The sequence below is a fragment of the Solanum pennellii genome, chromosome 10, assembly GCF_001406875.1.
Source record: "Solanum pennellii chromosome 10, SPENNV200".
NCBI classification, from domain to species: Eukaryota; Viridiplantae; Streptophyta; class Magnoliopsida; order Solanales; family Solanaceae; genus Solanum; species Solanum pennellii.
In genome coordinates this window covers 44,945,290-44,967,876 of record NC_028646.1, presented here as the reverse complement: position 1 = coordinate 44,967,876, position 22,587 = coordinate 44,945,290, and the positions used below count along the sequence as shown (strand labels likewise).

Below are 22,587 nucleotides of genomic sequence, written 5' to 3'. Positions count from 1 at the left end.
AAAATATGATTTATACCCATAAGTTTTAAAAACTATCAATACAAACTATAGGTTTGTATTACAAGTAAATTGGATGTTCGTTACAACAATAACAAATAGTGTCCATGACACTAGAGCAATGTGGTAATTTGGAGTGAGTGCAACAAGCATCACTCCATACATAGTGAAGTATACAAAGCACATGACTCTGTTACCTTGAGCCATTATTTCATCATTTTCATCAACAATCAAATCATTATTTAATATTGAGTAAATATTTCATCACTATTTTGGTGTTTACATAAAAAAAATTAATGTAATACAATGCAAGCAACTATTATAGAGGGTTTTTTTGTAAAAGATAAAAAGTTTGGGGTAAAAATTTAATTTTCAAAAGATCCAAAATGAGATTTTGCCCAAATACTAGAAAAAACTAGTATTTGGGAATATGGGGTATTTGCTAAAAACATTTGCCAAATAATGGCAAATTATATGAATAAACATTATTTGCCAATTTTTTTACCAAATATTATTTGGGAAATCTATGGCCAAACGGGCGCTAAGTCTTTTATGTTTGAGTTTGTAAAGTTGGTTTTTAACTTTGAGTTAAAAGTTAAGAATCTGGTAAGTTTTGAGTTTGAAAGACTTATATTGTTAAGAAAGTTGGTTTTTGAGGCTTTTGGAGTTTCAAGTGTCGGAATGGAATTTCATCGATTCCAACAGTCACCAAATGTGGAATTTTAGCAGTAAGAGTTGTCGGTTACAAATTTCGAGTCTCTTTGAGGATTTGAGGTCCTAAATTATGAACTTAAGAAAATTTAGTCTTTAGGTTGACTTTAGTCAACATTTGAGGTTCGGATGGTTGGATGGGAATTTCGAGTGTTCTATTGAATTCGGGAGATTATTATAGGCCTAGTTGAGGTCTTGGTTAATTCTTGAGAGGTCCCGAGCTTCTTTTAGACTTTTTAGGCGTGAGTTAGTTTCTTGGGGTTTTCACAAATATCGGGCCAAGGAGACTTCAGATTCGTATTTTGACGGTTCCATTGGGTCGGAAACATTGGTATAAAATTGGTTTGCGTATTTGGTTTGTGTTTACGGGGTTCCGAACATATTCTGAGGGTCCTTTTGATGTTTTGAGAGTTGACTGTGTTTTTTTGGTGCTGCAGGCCTCGCTTTTGTGACGGTCATGCCGCTTAAGTGAGCTCCTCTTAAGCAAAGGACCTGTTGCTTAAGCAAAAGTGGCTTTGCTTTTGCGAACCCCGTTTGCTTTTGCAATACTTCAGAGGGTTTTGGTCAAAAACTTTTGGAGTTTAAGCCCCTTTTCCATTTCAGAGCTTGGGAAACCCTTGGTTGTGATTTTCGCAAGGATATTCTGTGCTAATTTATTCTAGTAAGCTTTCTTGATCCTAAACCTTCATTCCCTTTGATAATATCTGAGTTTTAACATTAAAAAATGATATTTTAGTTGGTGAATAATGAGGTTTTCCAAGAACTCAAGTTCTTAGATAAAATGGAGATTTGGAACTAATTTTAAGTCCTTACATGATTTTCTCCAATGAGTTCCTAAAGCCTTGAGAAATATATTTAAGCTAATTTTTGAATTCAAACCTTAACTTTGAAATCGGGTTTGGAGTTGATTGACCCAATTTTCTATAAAATTGATGTGAAGTGTTATTTCTGGAAAGTGACTGTAAATGCTTGTTTGTCTATAGATAGTGTGACATTGAATGTGATTCAAAAGCGGAAGACTCAACTATTGGAGTGATTTTGGATTGATTTAAGGCAAGTGATTTCTCAAATCTTGTATTCTAATAGAATTTGTGTACTTTCTTTGTCCCTTGTGTGTTTGGGAGCAATGAGAATGATATGAAAGGTTTAATTGTTCAATTGATGTATGTAAATGAATAAAAAAGGGCTTGAAATGAAAAAAACTATGTGATAAACGTGATAATGTAATTTTCCTTATTGTGCCCTTATTGATTGATGAAATGCTTGAAAGCATGAATGTGGACTTGAGTTGTGGAAATTTTTGTCTCTTTAATGTGGTGGATATTGCTTGTGTGCATTGATCGTTGAACAACGTGATAATACATGTGATGATTATGACGTCGAGGTCTTTACCGACAAGTGTTATTAGGTCGATGCCATTTTCAGCTAGCGTTTATGATGACGAGGTCTTTGTTAGCGAGTGTTATTATGTTAAGATCATTTCCGACAAAGGGTCAGACCAGAAATGATTTCAACGAGATATTTATAATTTTGAATTGATGCATTTGATGTTTATGTGTGACTTGGTTGCTAATTGGATTGATATACTTATTGTGTGTGACTGAACTACTTGACATTGAGATTGCCTTGTTAGATTTGTTTGATTATTGAATTGTAAAGGTTGAGCTACAAATATTGAGCCTCGTGAGCCGTGTGTTATAAAACTATTAGGTTGGATTGAATACTGTGCAGATTGTAGTTTGAGAATGTTCAGTTAGAGTGTAAGGGGTATTCTATTTCTAGATATATGGCTTGTTTGTTAGGTTACTTGTTGTGTATCGTGTTGTTCGTACTCACTACTTGTTTCTACACTTGTGTAGGTTCCAAGCCCGGACCCGTGTGATCTCTTTTCCTTCTTCTGATTTGGAGGCTTGTCATGAGGTAGTTGCTTGTCACTTTGACATACCCTATTTTTTATTTTCTTTACACTTTGTTCTATTTGAGAAACAAAGATTGAGACTTTATGTATTAAATTCAAAACTTATATATTTAGTGGCTTGTACACGTGACAACCAAATTTTGGTTGTTTTAATACAATAATAAGTTTCCCACTTTATCTTGTTCTTGTTTTTATTGTATTTCCGCATTTCTTTCGTTTTTGTTGTGTTGAGGTTGACTTGTCTTGGTGGGCATACACAAGTGTCGTCATGCGTATTTTTTTTATCGTGACAAAATGGTATTATATCCTCAGGTTCATAGGTCTAACATGTACAAGCCAAGTCTAAGTAGAGTCTTGAGGATCGTTACAGAGACATCTGTACTTATTATCAAGAGTCTATAGAGATTGTTAGGAAACTTTATTCATTCATCCTTTCTTATCGTGCATGGTTACCTTCGCTAGTGTTGAGTTATCGCGTGTTATTTTGGCAGATGTCGAGGACTGGAGCTTCTGTTTTCAGTGGTAGAGGGGAGACAGTCCCAATACTTTTATTGAGACCCAAGCTAGGGGTAGAGGTAGGGCTCGAGCTAGAGGTAGAGCTCATGGAGTAGCACCTGTTAGAGATTGTGCCTGTGGAGCGACACCAGCCAGAGGCAAAGCTAAAGAGGTTTCTCTTGATCTATAGGTTCAGGTTAACTGGGGACAAGGTTCCTCCTGAGCTTGGAGCTCCTTTGTTTCATGAGACTTTGTTAAGGATGTTAGGTGTGTCAGATAACTTCTCTCAAGGTGGTGCGACAGGTACAAAACAAGGCTCTTAGACGAGGGTAGAGGTGCAGATCAATAACATGTTCCATATATTTAGGATAAGGCAGGTCGGTCATCTGCCAATGTTTTTGACACTGGTTGTGGGTGTTCAGATTGCTCCTGAGCTTATTCTAGCAACAACTAAGCAATAGTGTTATGAGAGGTTTCAAAAAATCCAGTTTCAGGGTGGTAAGAGCGAGGATGGTTCATGAATTATTGACTTTTTTTCATGAGATGATTTAGGTATTGGATATGGTGGATGCTCGCGGTGACCGGTCATACCAGAGAGTGGTTGAGGAATTTTGTGAGGTTTAGGCCAGTTGGATATTCCGCTATTGAGTGGGATGTATTCTCTAGTGCTTTATAAGATTTCTTCATTCATTGGAGCATGAGGGAGGAGAGTCGACTTAGAATTGAGAGCTTGACTCAAGAAAGTTTGTCTATGACAAAGTATGAGGCTGTAATATGTGAGATTTTTAGGAATGTTATGACTATTATTCTGGATGAGGCAGAGAGAATTCACTGGTTTGTTAGGGGGTTTACTTTCTCCGTCAGGTTTTTTGTGTTCAGGGATGGCAAAGAGGGGGTTTCCTTCCATTTCATTGAGAGTACCACCAATGAGGCGGATTTGATCGTTTTAGAAGAGTTTGGGGAGACGAAGAGGGTCCAGCCGTCTGGACAATTTTCTGATGACTTATTTGGTGGCAAAGGTTCGCATAGAGGTAGTAGTTTCTTCTAGATTCATGGGCCGATTTGTGCTTCTATGCCAACAGCGTAGACAGGGAAGTTAGCCTGATGATCCTATAGTTTTGGCCGAGGTAGCTATGGTAGTTCATCTGGTTGTCAGTAGTAGTTATTTGTGCAGAGATCTTGCTTCACTTGTGGGGATCTAGGTCATATTACGGGACAATATCATGTACACACTCATTTAGGACTTCAAAGTTCTTATTCAACTGATTCAATCAATGATTCAGCGCCTCCGGCCAGGGGTCAAAGAAGAGCTCAATATAGTAGAGGTGGCAGGGCTTTTTGTAGGGTTTGTTCCAACTTTGCAGAGTAGAGGTAGAGGTTCTGCTTAGGCTACAGGCAGCTCTGATGGTCAGTGCTATCCTTTTCCAAGAGGCCTGAGCCTGAGAATTCTTATGCTGTGATCACATATATCATCCCAGTTTGCCATGGACCTATGTCTCTAATGTTTGATTCGTGATCTACTTTCTCATATGTGTCTATCTATTTTTCTACTGGATTTGATATGATGTCAGATTGCATGCGTGTGCCTATTTATGTTTCTACACCAGTGGGTGAATCCTTAGTGGTGGATCAAGTGTATCGATCTTGTCTTGTTTCTTTGACGGAATATGATACTTGGGTAGATTTGATCTTACAAACAATGATTTTTAAAAATGAGTCAACGGTCAATCTATGATTGTTGGTCTAACCTTGAAGAACAAAAGAGTCCATGGGTTGATCTCATAGTTCCTACAGGGTGGAGATGATATAATCAATCTATGAATTTCCCTTTTCTTTTGTCACACTAGTTCAATGGTCGAATTCATAGTTCTTTTTAGAACATATGTCGGATTAGATTTAACTTCACTTTCACAAGCTAAAGCGAAATACTTGTAACAAGTAAATAATAGTTTTACTTGCCTTTAAAATTTTCATTTAATAACATTAGTATATGTACATTGAATTCAATCAAATGAATAACACATTCATCTCCAATTGCCCTATATATGTTCAGTATCATAACAAATATGACAAGTATAACCAAAATTTCCATTCCGAAGAAGTATTTGTTAGCACATTCATGGGAGAAACTTCTTGATACATTTCCTCTAAACACAAATATTTGACTTCCACACATTTAGGTTATATGCAAAGTTGAACGAAATCTTGTTAAAGATCTCGGATCATGGATCAAGAAAGATATGTTTCGAAGGAGATGCATTTACATTTTTCTATAAGAAATGAGAAATTGGCTTTGATCACCTCTCCTAGCTAAGGTTCCATTGTTGTTAAGAGATTCAACCTGACTGACCGTCTAGGGATGTTGATTCATTACCATAGGCACTACTAGTCATGAATAAGCATGACAAAATAGAATGCACACTAGGAGGAGAACTAGCATGATCACGTCGGGATATAAGTACCTTACTGACAATCATACCAATTTACCTGTATGCTTCGGATTCCAAAGAAGCGTTAAGACATAGTTTGACTAAGTCTAAAGATGTTAATCATCAACCGACTAACAGAAGCCTTTATTTCATCTGGTTTTACTTGTCAATTTTGCTAAATAAGTGCTCTCGAATGAGAAAGAGTTCTTCTATTAAATAGAAAGAATTCTGATTTGCATGCCTAAAAATCTGCAATATATCCCTAAATATATGCTATTCCTAATTGTAATATTTCTGAAAATATGCTACATTAACGTATGTTATCTCCTATCATCATTACACAAATATTTAGATTTATAACATATATATGTACAAATATTTAGAATAGTCCAATCATACTAATATCCTCCCTTAAATTGATGTCGGTGGATCAAAAAACATCAATTTGCCTGCCTGGAAGTCACAGAGCTCTCTTCTCTTTCAATGTCAATAACTAGTTTAAGTTCAATGTCAGCTGGATTTCTATGCACTAGTGTTTCCTTCTCACTTACTAAATCATAGAAAGAAATAGAGTCAACCCATGCATTGTGCCATATGCTTTGTAAACACATCAACTATTTGAAGATCACTAGATATAATGACAGTCCACTTCAATGTGTTTGGTCCTTTCATGGTAAACTTGATTGGTAGCAATTTGATAGCACTTTTGTTGTCAGCACGGATAGAAGTGGGATTAGATTGAGGAAATCCAATTTTTGCTAGTAAGCCACGAAGCAAAACAATCTCAGAGCAAGCAATATCATTGCTCGATATTCAGATTCAGTGGAAGATTTTGATACACAGTCTTGCTTCTTTATCTTCCTAGATATCAAATAATCTCCAAGAAACATGCACTAACCCGTGACAGAGCCACGAGTATCAGAACATCCAGCCCAATAAGATTTACTAAATGCATTAAGCTGAATCTCAGAACCACTAGACATTCATAATCCACAAGTAGATGTTCCCAAGAGATACCGAATGATGTGACAAACAACCACCAAATGTAGATGGTGTGGAGCCTGCATAAATTGACTCACTTGTTGAGCTGCAAAAGAGATATCAAGCAGAGTAATAGTAAGATAATTTAGGCTCCCAACTAATTGCCGATACAAAGTTGGATCAGGTTAAAGATCTCCTTCCTCACGATAGTACTTTACATTCAATTCCAATGGAGTATTTAAAGAGGAATATTCTTGAAGACCAGCCAAAACAATCAAGTCCTGAGTATATTTGTGTTGGTTAAGAACACACATAAAGAACTATAATGAACTTCTAACCCAAAAAGTATGTAAGAGTACCAAGATTTTTCATATTAAAAGAATCCTTAAGTTGATGGAGGCTAGTGATTAGTGAAGAATTAGTTCTTGCGATAATAATGTCATCTACATACACTAAAAGAAGAACACAACCTGCACATGTTTTTTGAAGAAACAAAAACGAATCATATTTGCTTTGCTGAAAAGAGAATTGAAGCAAAGTAAACTAAAACTTGTCAAACCAAGCTCTTGGAGCTTGCTTTAATCGAGACAACGACCGCTTCAAATTGGATACATCTGATGTAGGCGATGAGAACAAACCAGGTGAGGTTTCATATAAATATATTCTTTGTGATCACCATGAAGAAAAGCATTCTTGATATACATTTGATGAAGAGGCCAATTTTGTGATGCACTATGACAATAATAGTTCGCACCGTAGTCTTTTTTTTTACTGGTGCAAAAGTCTCCTCATAGTCTACAACATACTTTTGTTTATTGCCACGGACCACCAAACGAACTTTTTACCGATCAAGAGTTCCATCAAAATGAAGTTTAATTGAGTAACTCCAGTTACATCCAATTGGAAGGACATTTGGAGGACAAGGAACAACGTCACATGTGTTATTTTCTTTAAGAGACAAAAGTTCCTCCTCCATTGATTTTTTCCAATATGCAAGCTTGGAGGCTTGTGAGTAACCTGTTGGAATAAAGATGGTGGATAAAGTATAAGAATTACCATATTTTTTAGGAGTATGAGACACTCTAGTAGATTTCGGAAGAGGTTTAAGAGGAGCAGAACTTGAAGAAATCTCACTGTGGAGTAGCCTCAAGTGGCAGATTCATTTCGGATGAGGTAAGTTGGCTGACATCATCCATACACAAATCCTTATTTGAACCGCTTAAAACAATGACAAGTCCTCAAAAGTAGAAGAAGAGGAGAAAGAAAAGATGATTAACATGAATAGGAAAGAAATACTTATTCTCAAAGAATATAACAATTCGAGAAACACAAATGTTAGAACTTGGATCATAGCAAATAAAACCTTTTTGCGAAGTACTATAGACCATAAAAGCACATTTAATAGACTGAACAGAGAGTTTATTGTGTTGAGAAGGAGGCAGGTGCACAAAACAAACACAACCAAACGTATGAGAACTATGATAGCTAGGATGCTTGTGAAAAACACGATAATATGGAGACTCAAGATTTAACACTTTAGAGGGAAGTCTACTAATCAAATAGACAGTAGTAGACAAAGCTTCAACCTAATATTTTGATGGAACAAATGACTCAATCAATAAAGTACGAGTGACATCTAAAAGATGATGACTTTTATGCTTAGAAACCCTATTTTGTTGTGGCGTATATGGTCAAGAGCGTTGTGATACAATTCCTTTTTCAAGCAAGAAATTATTGAACTCATGATACATATTCTCCGCCAGAATCAGATCTTAATATTTTGATGTATGTCGAAAATTGAGACTCAACGTAAGCAAAAAATTTCTTTAATATGAAAAACAGTTCTGATTTAGATCGAAGACAACACACACACATAAACCGACTATAGTAATCTATAAATTTCACAAAATACTTGAAATGAGCATGAGAAATAAGTGGAGAAATTCCTCAAACATCATTATGAATGACATAAAAATACTTTGCTGCACAACTATCAAAATTAGGAAAAGGAAGAGTTTCACTTTTGACTAATTTACAAGTAGAAAAATTAAAGGAAGCATTTGAAAATAGATTTTTATTTTCAATAAGCCAGAAATGTACAAATGAGACAACACAATAGAATTTGAATGTCCTAGACGTTTATGGCAAACCTCATTCTTAGTAGTGGTAGAAGCAAAACCTAGAACACGTGGAACAGAAAAATGTATAGGAATCAATCTTTCAACTTTAGGCCCCTTCGCGTCCCCGTCACCTGATCCTGCACAAGGAAACCATTAAGAGAAAAAAAAACACATCAAAATTGTTATCTACCGATTGACCAACTTAAATAAGAGTAGTTGAGAGCTTTGGTGATACAAAAACATTCTTGAAAGTTTCAATAATATCCCAACCTTGGTAATTGGTAAATTACTACCATTGACAACCTAAATATGTGTTGTACAATTATACTCATGGATTTGTTTGAGTATATTAGTTGAGTTGGTCTTATGATTGGAAGCGCCAAAATTTGGATATTACCTCATTACCTTGCAGCCCAAAAGCTAAAAATACTAACAAGATCATTTGTTATACCATTTTAGGAGTAAGAACTTGTTATTTGTAGTGGAACCATTTATCCCAACTTAAAAAGCATTTGCCTACGGTTAAGGCTGTCAATTGGATAGGGTTTTGGCTGGTCCGGTCCGGATCCCGTATCGATAAGTCTGGTCCCGATTGAACTGGTAAGGAACCTGTCTTATAGGATACTGGAACAGGTACCAAAATAGAACTTGGGTTGTTATCCGATTCGGTAAGAACCGGTTCCGGTCTGGTTGATCCGGTTCAATGGTCATTTAAATTTTTAATTTTTTTAGGTGAACGTTATTATATAGTCGTTGGGTTTTTCTAGCTGTTGGGCTGGGGGACAGAACGACTCAAAACTTCCCCCACCCCTCTCTAACCCCTTAACACTATAAATATACTCATTTTCTTTCATTTAAATCACAAATCACAAACTATTTTATTAACATCTTATAAAATCTCTCAATTTTAATCTTTCATAAATTCATAATTACTGTTTTGTGATATTGACTTGGAGTTTGAATTTCGGAGATTTATTTGAAGTAAATCGGAAGCTTCGATTGGCATCTCTCAATTCCGCTTTTTGTTATACGTCTACTTTTATGTAGACATTCGGTATATTCCTTCCAACTTTAATCTTTTATTTGTTTATTAATTAAGTTATTTTTTTTTGTTATATTGTATTGATTATTTTCATAATATTTAATTATTTTAAACTTGAACATGGATTCATAAAGAAATAGTGGTAAATGAACAATGTCGGAAAGAAAAATAAATAGTGGATGAGAAAGTAGTTCTAGTTCTAAAAATTTGCCACCTAGATTTAGAGTTAATACTAATAATTATACTCATGTTGATGAATTTTTTTTTCACGAGGACCTCTTGAATTTAATTCCGAAAATGAAGTAGATCATGAGACTTTAAATAGATGTTTTACTAATTTTTAGGAAGAATTAGATGAGGAAGTAGAAATAAATGAGGAAGTGAAGAGACCCTACCCCTACTAGTCCGGCTACCGGATTAGCGGGATAAGATAAAGTCTCCCCTTTACCTACTTTTTCAAAGACCGTTGTACGTGTTAAAAGATCTTTACTATGGAAATTTTTGGTACAAAATGAGAAAAAACTATTGTTACTTGCACTAAATATAAATTGATCATGAAACATGTAACTACGGGTACACAAAGGGGAACAAGACGATTAAGAACACATTTAAGAAAGTGTAATAAATAAGTTGCTCGCCTAGATGATATAGAAAGAACTAATAGAATTGGAATACCCATACCTTAAAATTCTAGGGAGTTAGAGAGGTTCGAATATGGTTCGAAGTGTATTATATATGAGTAACCCGACTAGCCGAAGCACACACCACACATATAGTAAAAAAAAGATCATAGAGAATTAGCTAAAATGATTGTTGTTTGTGGCTTGCCTTTTTCATTTTCTTAACATCTTGATTTTATTCATTATATTCAGAAATTATATAACCCAGATTGAAGGTATTCCAAGAAGTATGATTACAATTGATCTTTTTAAATATCAAAAAGAATATTGTCATTTTCTTCGTTGTTTATTAGTTTATTATGATGGTAGATTATCTATTACTTCTGATATGGGACGTAGTCCTAATGGTAATGATTATTTTACAATTACTGTCCATTGGATTGAACATAAATGGAACATGCAAAAATGAATGTTAGCATATAAATATGTTGAAGAAACTAAAATTGGTTATTATATAGCAACAAAAATAAGTTTATTTTACAATATTATGGAATATGTGATAAAATAATGAGTCACTTTAGATAATGCTTCTAATAATTTAAAAGCAATTGTTATTTAAAATGTAGACTTTGTCGAATTGATAATGATTCTTTTCATGTTATGTTTGCCGCACATGTGTATAAATTAATAGTAAAATATGATATTTCTCAATTTGGAATTTCTTGTGAAAAATTAGACTTGCTTGTAATTGGATTTTTAAAGCTAAAATAAAAGTTAGAATTACAGAATTCAAAAATCGTTATAAAGAATGTGGACTTGTATATAGAAAATTTCAAAAGAAGTATGCACTAGATGAAATTCTTTATTTGAAATGCTTGAAGTTCCTTATATATATTAAGAGATGGTACATTAATTTTTAATGTTCGTAATGCGGACCCAAATTTGAGAATTGGCTTTGAAGATTGGGAAAATACAAAAGAACTTATTGAATTTTAAGTATTTTTTTTAAAGCAATAAATGCATGCTCTGGTCAATATTATCCTACTATTTTTTCTATTTTAGTAAATATTTTTGTTGTTTCATCTGAATTTGCAAGATATAGAGGAAAAGATCAATTTTCAAGATTCACTTGCTTATATGATTGAAAAATTCAAAAAATATTTTCCCCTATTCCTCAAATCTATTTGAATGCTACTACTTTTAACCCAAATTTTAATATTAAAAAGTGTTGAAAGAACGATTTAAAAGATTTATGCAAATTTAGAAATTAAAGATAATGAAAACCTTTTGAAATTAGGTTGTCTAGTTAAGGAAAGTTAGCCGAAAATAGTAAGGGGTATTTTGATATTTTCCTTACCCAATTAAATTTAATTCATTTTTACTAGAGGAATTTTCACATATAGCAAACATAAAAATTATATTTGTATGCTATAACTATATTTTGCAAAATTGTGCTCTATAGCAAACATAAATATGTATATTTCGCTTAAACATATACAAAAAAAAGTTGTATAACTCGCTATACATATACAAAGAAACAAGTTGGATAATTCGCTGTATATACCAAAAAAAACAGTTGTATACAAAAGATCAATTGTATAATTTGTGTATGTATAAAACGAGAAAGAGAGAAAGACAAAAGAAAATTGGGCAAGAGAATATTTGTATTGTATAATTATAAGAGTATAAGACGAAGATATATGTATTTGTATGTATATATACAATTTTCTCTCGCTTTAAACAAACAGAAACACAATTTATACATTTTATTTCTATTTGTAAGCGAGAGAAGTAAGGGTGGCGAGCGAGATTTGGGAGAGGGGAGAGAGGGGAATGAAAAAATATGTGTACAGTAAAACCTCTATAAATTAATACTCGATAAATTAATAATCTCTCTAAAATAAGATTTTTTATCGGTTCCGACTTGGGTCAATGTAAGTCGTCAATTTCGATAAGATAATATATTTTCAGAAGACCCCTATATAAATATATGGTCCCATTAATATAATCTTTAAAAGTACAAATATTTCTAAGACAATTTAGTGAAATATGATTCTATTGTGTTTTGTTTTTCTTAAAGTTTAAATCTAATTGAAGCTCATACGTAATTTTTATAATTGCATCCAAGAGCATCAATGTTGTCTTTTCAAACTGCATCATAAAATTGTAGACAGTCCTAGATGGATAATTGTTTCCTCATACGTAATTGTTCCAAAGGTATAGTATCATCTTCAGCTTCATCATCAATATTGCTTTTTTCCGATGATATCCGCAATTCCTTCTAAGTTCTAGACCTCTAAACATGTATCACTTTCAGCCCAATGATCCTATAGGTTATTGACATCCATTTTATTGTTGTAATCGAGATCATTAATCATGACCTCAAGTTCATGAATAACGTTTTCACAAGTAGGTTCATTCAAATTCTCTGATATTGTATCCCCCAAACGGATTTTACAGTGTCGAAAATAATTTACTATTGTCTCTTACTGAATTTTTATTGTCCAAATAGGGATTGCAAAACTGATAGCATCCAAAACATTGATCTTTGCTCGATCAGTTTGTACTTCATAGTCTTTTAATATCCTACGATAAAATTTGTTCGATAATACGTCTTGAAAGCTCTTATTAATACAACATCACAAGGTTGAGATTAGTAAGATATTGTGATTTTGATATATTCGTTGTACTTTATGTAGAATATTTTTTTATATGAAATCGATAAATATGATATACAAATCAGTAAGATAAAATAATTTTGCTATAATCAAAATTAACCTTCATCAAAATCTCAAATTGTTCTTTAAATTAATAAATATTAATTTATTGATTAAATAATATATCTATAAAATAATAAAATTTCATGGTCCCACCTATATTAATTTATAGAGGTTTTACTGTATATACAATTTTCTCTCGCTTTATACAAACACAAATGCATTATATATATTTGTGTTTGTATAAAAGCGAGAGGGAGCGAGAGAGAGAGAGAGTGGCGATCAAGAGTTTGAGGGAAGAGGCGATTAACAAACAATTTTTTACACAGTACAATTAAATTAAAGTGGGGTTATAGCATTTAATTTGAATTATTAGTTTGCCATTATATACGATTTTCCTTTTTTAGTACGGTTTTAAGGGTATAATACTATTAGGTTCAGTTTTATAATCCCAATATACGCCTAGAGTTTTAATTGAGAGTTGAAGAGAGAAAAGAGGAGAAAGAAGGAAAGGATCAAAGTGTTCGTTCAAGAAATTCAAGATTTTTTCGACAAGAACCTAGTTCTTTGAGGTATTTAAGCTTCCATAGTGTTGTGTTCGTTCATCCACACGCCAATCATGATTTATTCAGCGTTATTTCATTCTTGAAAATTTAAGGATTTAAGTTTTTGATGAGTTCTTGATATGTGTTCTTAAAGTTTCATTATATTTTGATGTAACATTTTACTTGGGTCAACTTTAAATGACCATACCTCTTAAAGTATTAAGAGTTACGTGAGACATAACTCATCCAATTAAAGGTTATTGAATCTACTTTCCAACGCCACCAGTTTCGTGTCAATCTAATTTATGAGTAAAATGTTATGACTACTTTAGTAACCTATACAGTTCTGTTACGAATTAATTAACGGAAAAATATTTAAAATAATTGTTTTTGTCTTTTTTCCTCCAAGAAAATCATAAACGAATTTCTTGACTAATAAAAGGCTAAATAAAATAAATCATATTTTCATGTTCTTCTTCAAGATTCTTCAAGAATCTTGTTTTTGTAGGTATGTACGGCTATCATAGTGTTGGACTAGTTCATCTTCACATCCTACATCTACTTCCAGATCAGTGAAAGAGTAATCTAGGATACTTTTCCTAGATTTGAGTATTCCTTAAACAAGTTGATTTTGAATTCTTGAGCTCATGTTTCTTTTAAAAGTTCAATTCCTAATTATCAAATTTCTATATTGTTATTGAGATCCTTCATATCATGAACCATAACTCTTCAATTCATAATTCACATTCAAGAGGAGTTCAAAGTAGAGTCCAAGAAAGCCTTTGAGTTCAATTGTAAATCATTAAAGATCAACCATTGATTTGAACTATGTTTTGAGGAAGTAAATAAGAGAATGATAAGAGTTTTATACATGAGTTCCATGTAATTATGTAGACCTTCAAGTCAAGTCGTTCATGCCCATAAATTTCGCATGGAATGCATAAATTTAAGTATCATTGAGAGGAGTAGTATCTTCAAGTTCTAAGTCTTAAACATTGAGTTGCTAATTTCCTGTGATATTTTATTTATAAACATGGAACTATTACATGTTACCTGTGAAGTCCTTGAGTTGGGTAGTTCATGCCTACAATTCCGCATGAAACCTATGAGTCGAGCAGTCGTGAGATGTGAAGTATCTTTGAGTCCTTGAGTTGAGTAGTTCATGCTCATAGTTAAGCATGAACTCGCTGAGTTGAGCATTCTTGAGATGAGTAATATCATTGGCTCCTCGCGTTCTGTAGTTGTTGAGTCCCAAGTATTGAGTTCTATGCGTGGCTTTTGAAAACATTGAATTGAGTCGTTTATGTCCATAATTCGGCATGAACCCTATTTTAAGAAGTCTTTTTACAATTTTTTTGAAAACTTGTTTTAGTGACTTGAGCATTAAGTTGAGAAAGAGTAAAGTTGAAATTCTGTTCTTGATAGAATAATATGGGGACTAAACAATTCCAAAGAGATTTAAAATATTTTCACATTTAAATAAGAACGGCAACTGAGATTTCCAAAGAGCGCTAGTCTTCGGAAAAGAATAATCATTTTCTAAATAAAGCAAGAGAGGATATTAAGATTTCCAAGATAGTCTTTGAGCTTAGTTTTTGAGCATTAATCTCAAACCATAGAAGAAATTGTTTTTAAAACATATGATCTAAGTATATTTTTTAGTGTAGTATTGATTACCGATATGGGGATGCAAGTTCATATTACTCAAGTCTACATAAACCATGTAGCTATCATGGATAGAAAAGGATCATACTTTTTAGATGAACTCTTTTCACAATAGACTAGTGGATCCACTTAGTAGTTAAGGTCCTATACTCCGGCAATGTGTAGGATGACCGGGAAGCATGGTCTTAATAACGTTGTATCTTCACTACAACTCTTAAGTGATAATTGTCGGTTAGAGAAAATCCCACAATAGTAATTGCATGGTTTTTCAAGGGGTTTTGATTAGTTTGAATGAGGGTATGAGACTTCATTCATGCATTGCCCAGGTAGACTTTGCGCGGAACATGAAATTTTTTTATGATATTATGATTATGAGTCAACATCGTGTTTCAAACGGTTTTCCTTTTTCTTTATATTGCACACTGCTTTATAATGAAATGAGTTCAATTAAGTATTCATGAGTTGAATATTTCAAGATCATATCTTTAAAGTTGAGTATCTAATCTTTGAGTTGAATATCATATCTTTGAAGTCGAATATCATATCTCTAAGTTGAGTATCTTATCTTTGAGTACCTGAGTTTAGTAAGTTTGAGTACCCTGGAGTATTCTTGAGTTGAGTGAGTTAAGAAAGGTAAGTATGCTTGTTTTATCAAGATTCAAGCTTATGTTATGTTTTAGAATTCTCCTTACATGCTCGTACATTCTACATACTGAGGCATTTGGCCTGCATCTTCTCATGATGCAGACACATGTATTCAGGATCATGAACAAGAGCTTCGTTGATACATTCGAGAGTTCGAGTGAGGTATGGTGAGCCTCCTTATTTTTGGAGGATTTCATTTACTTTTCAGTTTAGTCGGAATGTAGTGGGTCTTGTCACGACTTCCATCATTAACAGTTTGAGGTTTCATAGATAGTTAGTATAGTTAAGGAGTCTGTATTAATAATATATTTTATTAAATATTTTAAAGATTTAAGTTGCCTATTTTATAGCGAATTGAACATATTATATTATTCTGACTCTTTTGAACTAAAGTTTTGCATTTCAGTTTCATAAATTATATTATGTTTTAAGTTTGTGCATGCTAAAGTGAGTCTTCCTCTTATAGTCAGTCAGGATGAGGGTTCGCTTAGGGACCATCAATGGTTCTTGAGTTTCGGCCACATCCAGGTTGTAGATTCCGATCGTGACAGTCAATTGACCCTAAAATCCATGTCATCACCCGAGCATCTTTAACCTTCCATTGACCGAGCTTTGAAGGATCAGTTGGAGTAGGATCACTTCCATCTATATGTCCCCATAATTCTTTTGTGGTGACAAATAGTTGAAATTAACATTCCAGGAAGAGTAATATTTCCTATGAAACGACCATGGAAGGACTCAAACTGATATGACACCATGTTCTTGACAAGCTAAGGAAGATAGAAATACAATGATACAAAATAACCAAAATGACCAAGACTACGATTCCAAGATACCTAAAATTCCAAGATACTTAGGACTTACTGTTAACTAGAAAATAGAAAGCAGAATCAAAACTTCCAAAATAATTCAGACACTAAGAATCAAAGCACTGAAAAAGCTCTAATATCATGTCAATTTGCTGAATGAGTGCGCTCAAATGAGAGTTCTTCCATTAAATAAAAAGAATTCTGATTTACATGCCTAAAAATATGCTAATATATCCCTAAATATATGTTATTCCTAATTGTAATATTTCTGAAAATATGCTACATTAACCTATGCTATCTCCTTTTATCATTACACAAATGTTTAGAGTTATAATATAGACATGTACAAATATTTAGAATATGTCCCATCATGCTAACATTACTAAGTGGGGAGCAACTGATTCTAGCGCATCTAGAGTAATAACCCCCATTACAACAACCAAGTGTAAATTTGTCATATCGCCTTTCCGGACATACTGGTTCACAAACTTGCATGATGCTTTTAAGGCACATTTTCTGCATACTTGATGTAAAAGCACGTAAAGTTTCATGTCATAAGGGGAATATTGAAAAAAGGTGGGAAGAAATTCGATAATATCCAAAAAAAAGGAAATTTTACATAATCTTATTTGATCTTAGGAGAGGAGAAGGGAAGTAATGAAGTTTCTTAAGAGGAAAAGTGATTCACATCATCTTCGTGAATTCTGACATTGTATGCAACCTCTTAGCAAATAAAATGTTCTTCTTTGCAGTAGAAGGGCAACCCAAAAGGGCAATTTTTTTCAAGTTACTACCAAACAACCATACGAACAAACAAGTTTAATAGATTAAGGAACTGAATAAACAAAGCTAAAGGGTATAAAGAAGTGTCTAAACTAAACAAAGAAAAATATCCAAACACAGTTAAAGCGACATGTGGGAATCATCAAGATAAACCATTCCAAACGAAAGACAACATCACAGTCCAAACCTTTTCAAGTTTGGAAAAAGGCCAAAAATACATGTAACCTATTGAAATGGTTCACAAATACCCTCTGTTAACTATTAGGTCTAAAAGTACCGTAACATTTTTTTGGGGGGCTCAAACATACCTCTGAAACTAATAGCTTTAAAGGACCAAAAAAACCCAAACTTATTGAAAATAATAATAAATACCATTTGTTAACCTTTTGATCTAAAAATACCCTTAATGTTTTTTATTATGGGCTCAAACATAACATTGAAACTAACGGATCTGCCTAGGTCAAATTTGGGTCTTTAAAATAGTCATATGTCATTCTAAGCTTGCCACATTTTCTATATAGGATAAAATTAAAGCCCACTCATTTATTAAAACCCTACCCATTTTCATTTTACATATTAATCACCCAGAAAATCTGTTCTCACCAAAGCTTCCGTCATTTCCTAGAAGCTTAGATGTAATAGGTAATTTAGGGCTAAATTTTTATACTTCAAACAGGAGATTGGACGTTGAAGGATTCTTTTGAAGAATGAATTCCAAAAGTCTTGTTATTAAGGTAATTCTTTTTTACTTCTTTATATGAAACACTTTCTATTTTGATTTGATACACCTGTGTGGAGGGTGTTTCGAAAACAACTTATTCACCTCCACAAGGTAGGAATAATATTTTCGTGCACCTATCCTCCCTAGACTCACTAGTAGGATTCCCCAAAGAATATGTTATTTCCTTGAAGCTTAAAGGTGATAGGCGATTTAGGGCTATACTTTTGTACTTCAAACTGGAGATCATGGGTCATTTCTTCATTGGATGTTGAAGAATTCTTCTTCATAAATCATTTTCAAAATCTTGTTATTAAGGTGATTTTTTTGTTTCTTTATATGAAACTTTTCTATTTCTAAATAACCCAATTGAGCCGAGGGTTTTTACAAAACAACATCTCCACATCCACAAGGTAAGGATAAGGTTTGCATACTCATTACCCTCCTCAGACTCACTTGTAGGATTACACTTGGTATGATGTTGTTGTTTGTATGAAACTTTTTTATGGTTTGGAATTTCTATATTCTTGCCCTTCGATAAAAGAAATTTACTCCAGTCATGTTGAAGTTTTTAATGCTTTCTTTTGAAGTTGATTTTTACTATATATGTGTTGAAGCTTTTAATAGGTTTGCTTATCTGTTCTACATGGCACATTTCGCTTTTATATTTGTCCCAAGTTTAATGACATATTTCTATAGTTAAAGACAACATAACCTTAAAATTCCACTTTTACCCTTAGTAAGATGATTTATAGCCAAACAAATATCTAAGATTTATTTCAGAAGACACGTTTAAAAGTCCTTCCTTTTTACTTTAACCTTCTTCCAAGTCAAATGGTTCCTACATTAATTGGGATGCAAGGAGTTATTCTTTTTAGTATGTCATTTGTCAGAAATTTATTGGTGGATGGGGTTATTTATTTATATATGGTTCTTTTATTTGTTGTATGTCATTAGATTCCAATTAAAAAAATTATATGTGTATATCTCTTGTGTGGAGTTAACGAAAGGCTCCAAGTCTGGAGACAAATTCTAGAGATACAAAAGGGTTCAGGTTGAGCAGGACCTAGATTGAATACTTAGATTTTAAGTTCAGTAAAGCTACGTATGAAGTCAATGCATAAGTGAGGATTGATGCTTAGGTCATCTCCTAGAGAGGATGTTCCATGTATCTAGGGTCATTATTTTAAGGTAATAGGAAGATCAACGAGGATGCCACACATTGTATTGATGCAAGATAAGAAAAATGGAGGCTCGCCTTCGGAGTCTTGTGTGATAAGAAGGTTTTGCCAAAATTTTAAGGTAAGTTCTATAGAGTGGTGTTTATACCGACTACGTTGTATGAGATGGAGTGTTGAGCAGTCAAGAAATCATATGTTTAGAAGATGAAAATAGCAAAGATGATAACTTTGAGGTTGATGTGTTGGCATACTCAAAGGGATAAGATTAGGAATGAATTTATCTAGGACACGGTAGAGTTGCCTAACAAGTGGACTAGATAAGGGAAGCGAGGTTGGATGGTTTGGACATGTGAAGTGGAGAAGTTAGATGCCTTAAGAGGAGGTGTGAAAGGTTGGCAATGATGGTCATCAGGAGAGGTAAAGGCAGTGCGAGGAAGTATTGGGAGAGGTAGTTAGACAAAGACATGGTGCATCTTGAACTTACTGAATACATGACTATAGATCGTGGGCTCTCGAGGTCGCAAATTAGGGTACAAAGTTAGCTGATATACCTTTCGGAGTGGCCCAGTGATTTGGGCTTCAGACTTTTCATGTTGGAGGTCTCAAGTTCGAACCTTTTGTCAGGGAAAGCAAGGGGTTACCTCTCTTTGTGGTTTGTGAGCTATTGCATAGGATACCCAAAGGACTACGAATATCCCTTGTCGTAAAAGAATGTTAATTGGTAGTTGAGCGTTCTCTTACTTTCCTTCGATATCGGATTGGTGGTCATACTTAGACGTTCTTTCTTACTAGTGGGATTAGCACTGTTATTGTAGTTTCTTGTTCTTCGATCTCGACTATCACTTGTGCTTTGGTTTTTGAATTATTTTGTTGTCATTATTATTCATTCCTCAGTATGTTGTGTTTTTCTCCCATTTCACATTATTTCATTGTTGTTACTACTGTCATTTATGTATTCCCTTTTTCAAATTGCTTTATTTTATGTCGATGTCTAGTGGAAACCTCTCTATCTGTACGAGGTAGGGATAAAACATGCACACGCTCTACTCTCCCAAGACCCTCTTTGTGGGATTACACTAGACATGTTGTTGTATATCACTAGTCTAGTCTTTATTTCCTTTCTTTTATGTGCTTACATGTGCTAGTTTCAGAAGAATGAATGAAAAGTATTGATATTTAACTATAAGGGTACTTGGGTTCTAGGATCTCAGTTGATCTATAATAAAACATGGATACATGTGTGGCAAGGGTATGATTTAACTATTTTCATTGATATCTGCCGAGAATACAAGGAAAAACTAAGGTTTTGCAAGATGAAGCAGTTTTTAGTTACATGGCCACCTAGTAGGTTTTAGGTGTTGGGGTATTAGAGCACTTCGATATTTGTTGTGTAGTGAATCAATGTACTAAACAATTTGCAGTAGATGAGGTTGAAGAGAATGTGATTGCACCGAGTACATCTACGAAGAATCTTAAGTATGATGAATAATAGTAGGAGCAATAATTCTTACATGTTTGACAATCTGAAGATTTTATAGAGAATTTTGTCTCCTTTTTCTTTAACTTTCCTTGTTATGAAGAAAAAAGGTGGGAGGGGAATATAATGGTGTTACTCATATTGCTTAAACAACACAAATCAATGACTTTGCACTAGTTGATTGGAAGTTTGCTTAACATTTTTCTACACTTTGAGAATGACATATTTTCCAAACACCACAACATAATCAATATGAGTTTATGAAATGTCAGCTTCTATAGAACATAAGGCATAGACAGAGACAAATATTTTCCCCTTTTTTTCATACTTAGCAAGCAAAGTAGATTTTGTATCAGATCTGATATGATAGTTGAAAGATTATGGTAAGATCAATAAAACACAAATTAGACAATCCTAAAGAAAAAATGTAACAATAATTGACCACAATCAATATTGAAATAGGTGAATGTAATTAATGTTCAACCTTGCTTAGCAATCTCTACCAAACTGCCCAACTGCATTCTTTACAAAATCAAGGGCATAGCTATTGTTGAAGCAAGTAATGCCAGACTTCTTCCTAGGCAAAAAGTTTGAATCTCTTAAAGTACAATTCACGTATAAATGAGTCACAAACATCACCATATCAGGTGAAAGCTCTTTGTACACAGTATGATCCTCCATACTCAATAAGATTGACTTTCTTGATTTAACCTCCTCTTTCATAAATAATTCATGTAATTTCTTACTCTTCCCCTCATTTTCTGACACCCCATCACCATTTCTTATTAGCTTTCTCAGTTTCCCCTGCATAGCAACCCTTTTCATTTTTAACTCGCCCCGCATAAATTTTCTTTATTTTTCTAATTACGTTTGAAGCTAAAAATAAAATTTATAAAAATAAATTCATTTTTTCATTAACTTGTATTAATTTAATAGGATAGTGACTTAAAATTTATTTTTTAGAGGTCAATTGGGGAAACATACAAGAAATTGTATTATTTTTTATTGATTTTTTTCCTTTATTATCTTGAATATTTTAGTAGCTTTAATGAATTTATCTTAACAAATAATGCCCTATCACTCTATAACATGTAAAAAAATTAAAATTGAGTTTGAACCCACATAAAATTATATATATACGCAATCCATTCCGTTCCACATTAATTTTAAAGAAAAACCACTTCAATCCGACCCCCCCCCCCTTACAATGACCTTAAACCCGCCCTGCTCCATAGAGCCTTAAACGCACCCGCCACATCCGGCTATCCCTAGTTAGGCTTAAACAAAAGTTCTTGGAGTTCCTCTGGGTTAGGGGTGGTTTCAATTTTTCATGTTTAGAAAAAAGTATATATTTTTATTCAAAAAAAATTAGTGGAATGGTCTTATAAAAATAAAAACTCAAATGTCATTTTGCACCAACTCCTAATGGAGTTATGCTCCATGTATAAAAGTCCAACAGTTACAGCAAATCAATCACATTGACTCCAAACATTTCAAGCAAATTAATATAAAAAACTATTAACATTAAAATGTTGACCAACAGGTACCAAAAAGAGGACAAAATTTAAGAAGCTTCAAGCAGAGATAGGTAGTTTTAGCTTCATCTGCTTCTTCAACCTACCTATCTATGTGAAGTTCTTTGATTATAAATTATCGTATTCATACTTATGGTGTAATTTCTTCTTATTGACAGAGAGGAGTATAGTTACATCCAGGAACAAAAAAGACGTTTAG

The 22,587-nt window shown here is 33.5% G+C and overlaps 1 protein-coding gene across 1 annotated transcript; it reads right to left on the bottom strand.

The window, feature by feature from the left end:
• Nucleotides 1–5,635: 5,635 nt before the first annotated feature.
• On the bottom strand, nt 5,636–21,678 carry LOC107001285. Its single transcript, XM_015199395.1, has 5 exons — nt 21,348–21,678; nt 17,853–17,868; nt 17,402–17,499; nt 17,073–17,238; nt 5,636–5,708 (listed from the first exon to the last, which is right to left on the bottom strand). Exons 1-5 carry the CDS (start codon nt 21,676–21,678, stop codon nt 5,636–5,638), a joined length of 684 nt encoding a protein of 227 aa, XP_015054881.1.
• Between the last annotated feature and the right edge of the window lie 909 nt (nt 21,679–22,587).

Bases quoted from the DNA above. Each gene is read 5' to 3' on its own strand.
- LOC107001285 (XM_015199395.1), bottom strand. From the start codon at position 21,678: ATGAAAAGGGTTGCTATGCAGGGGAAACTGAGAAAGCTAATAAGAAAT. The intron at 17,239-17,401 runs CAGAATTCACGA...ATGACATGAAAC, and splicing joins TAAGAGGTTGCATACAATGT to TTTACGTGCTTTTACATCAA. The intron at 5,709-17,072 runs GTTAGCATGATG...TTGACAAGTAAA, and splicing joins GTTGCTCCCCACTTAGTAAT to ACCAGATGAAATAAAGGCTT.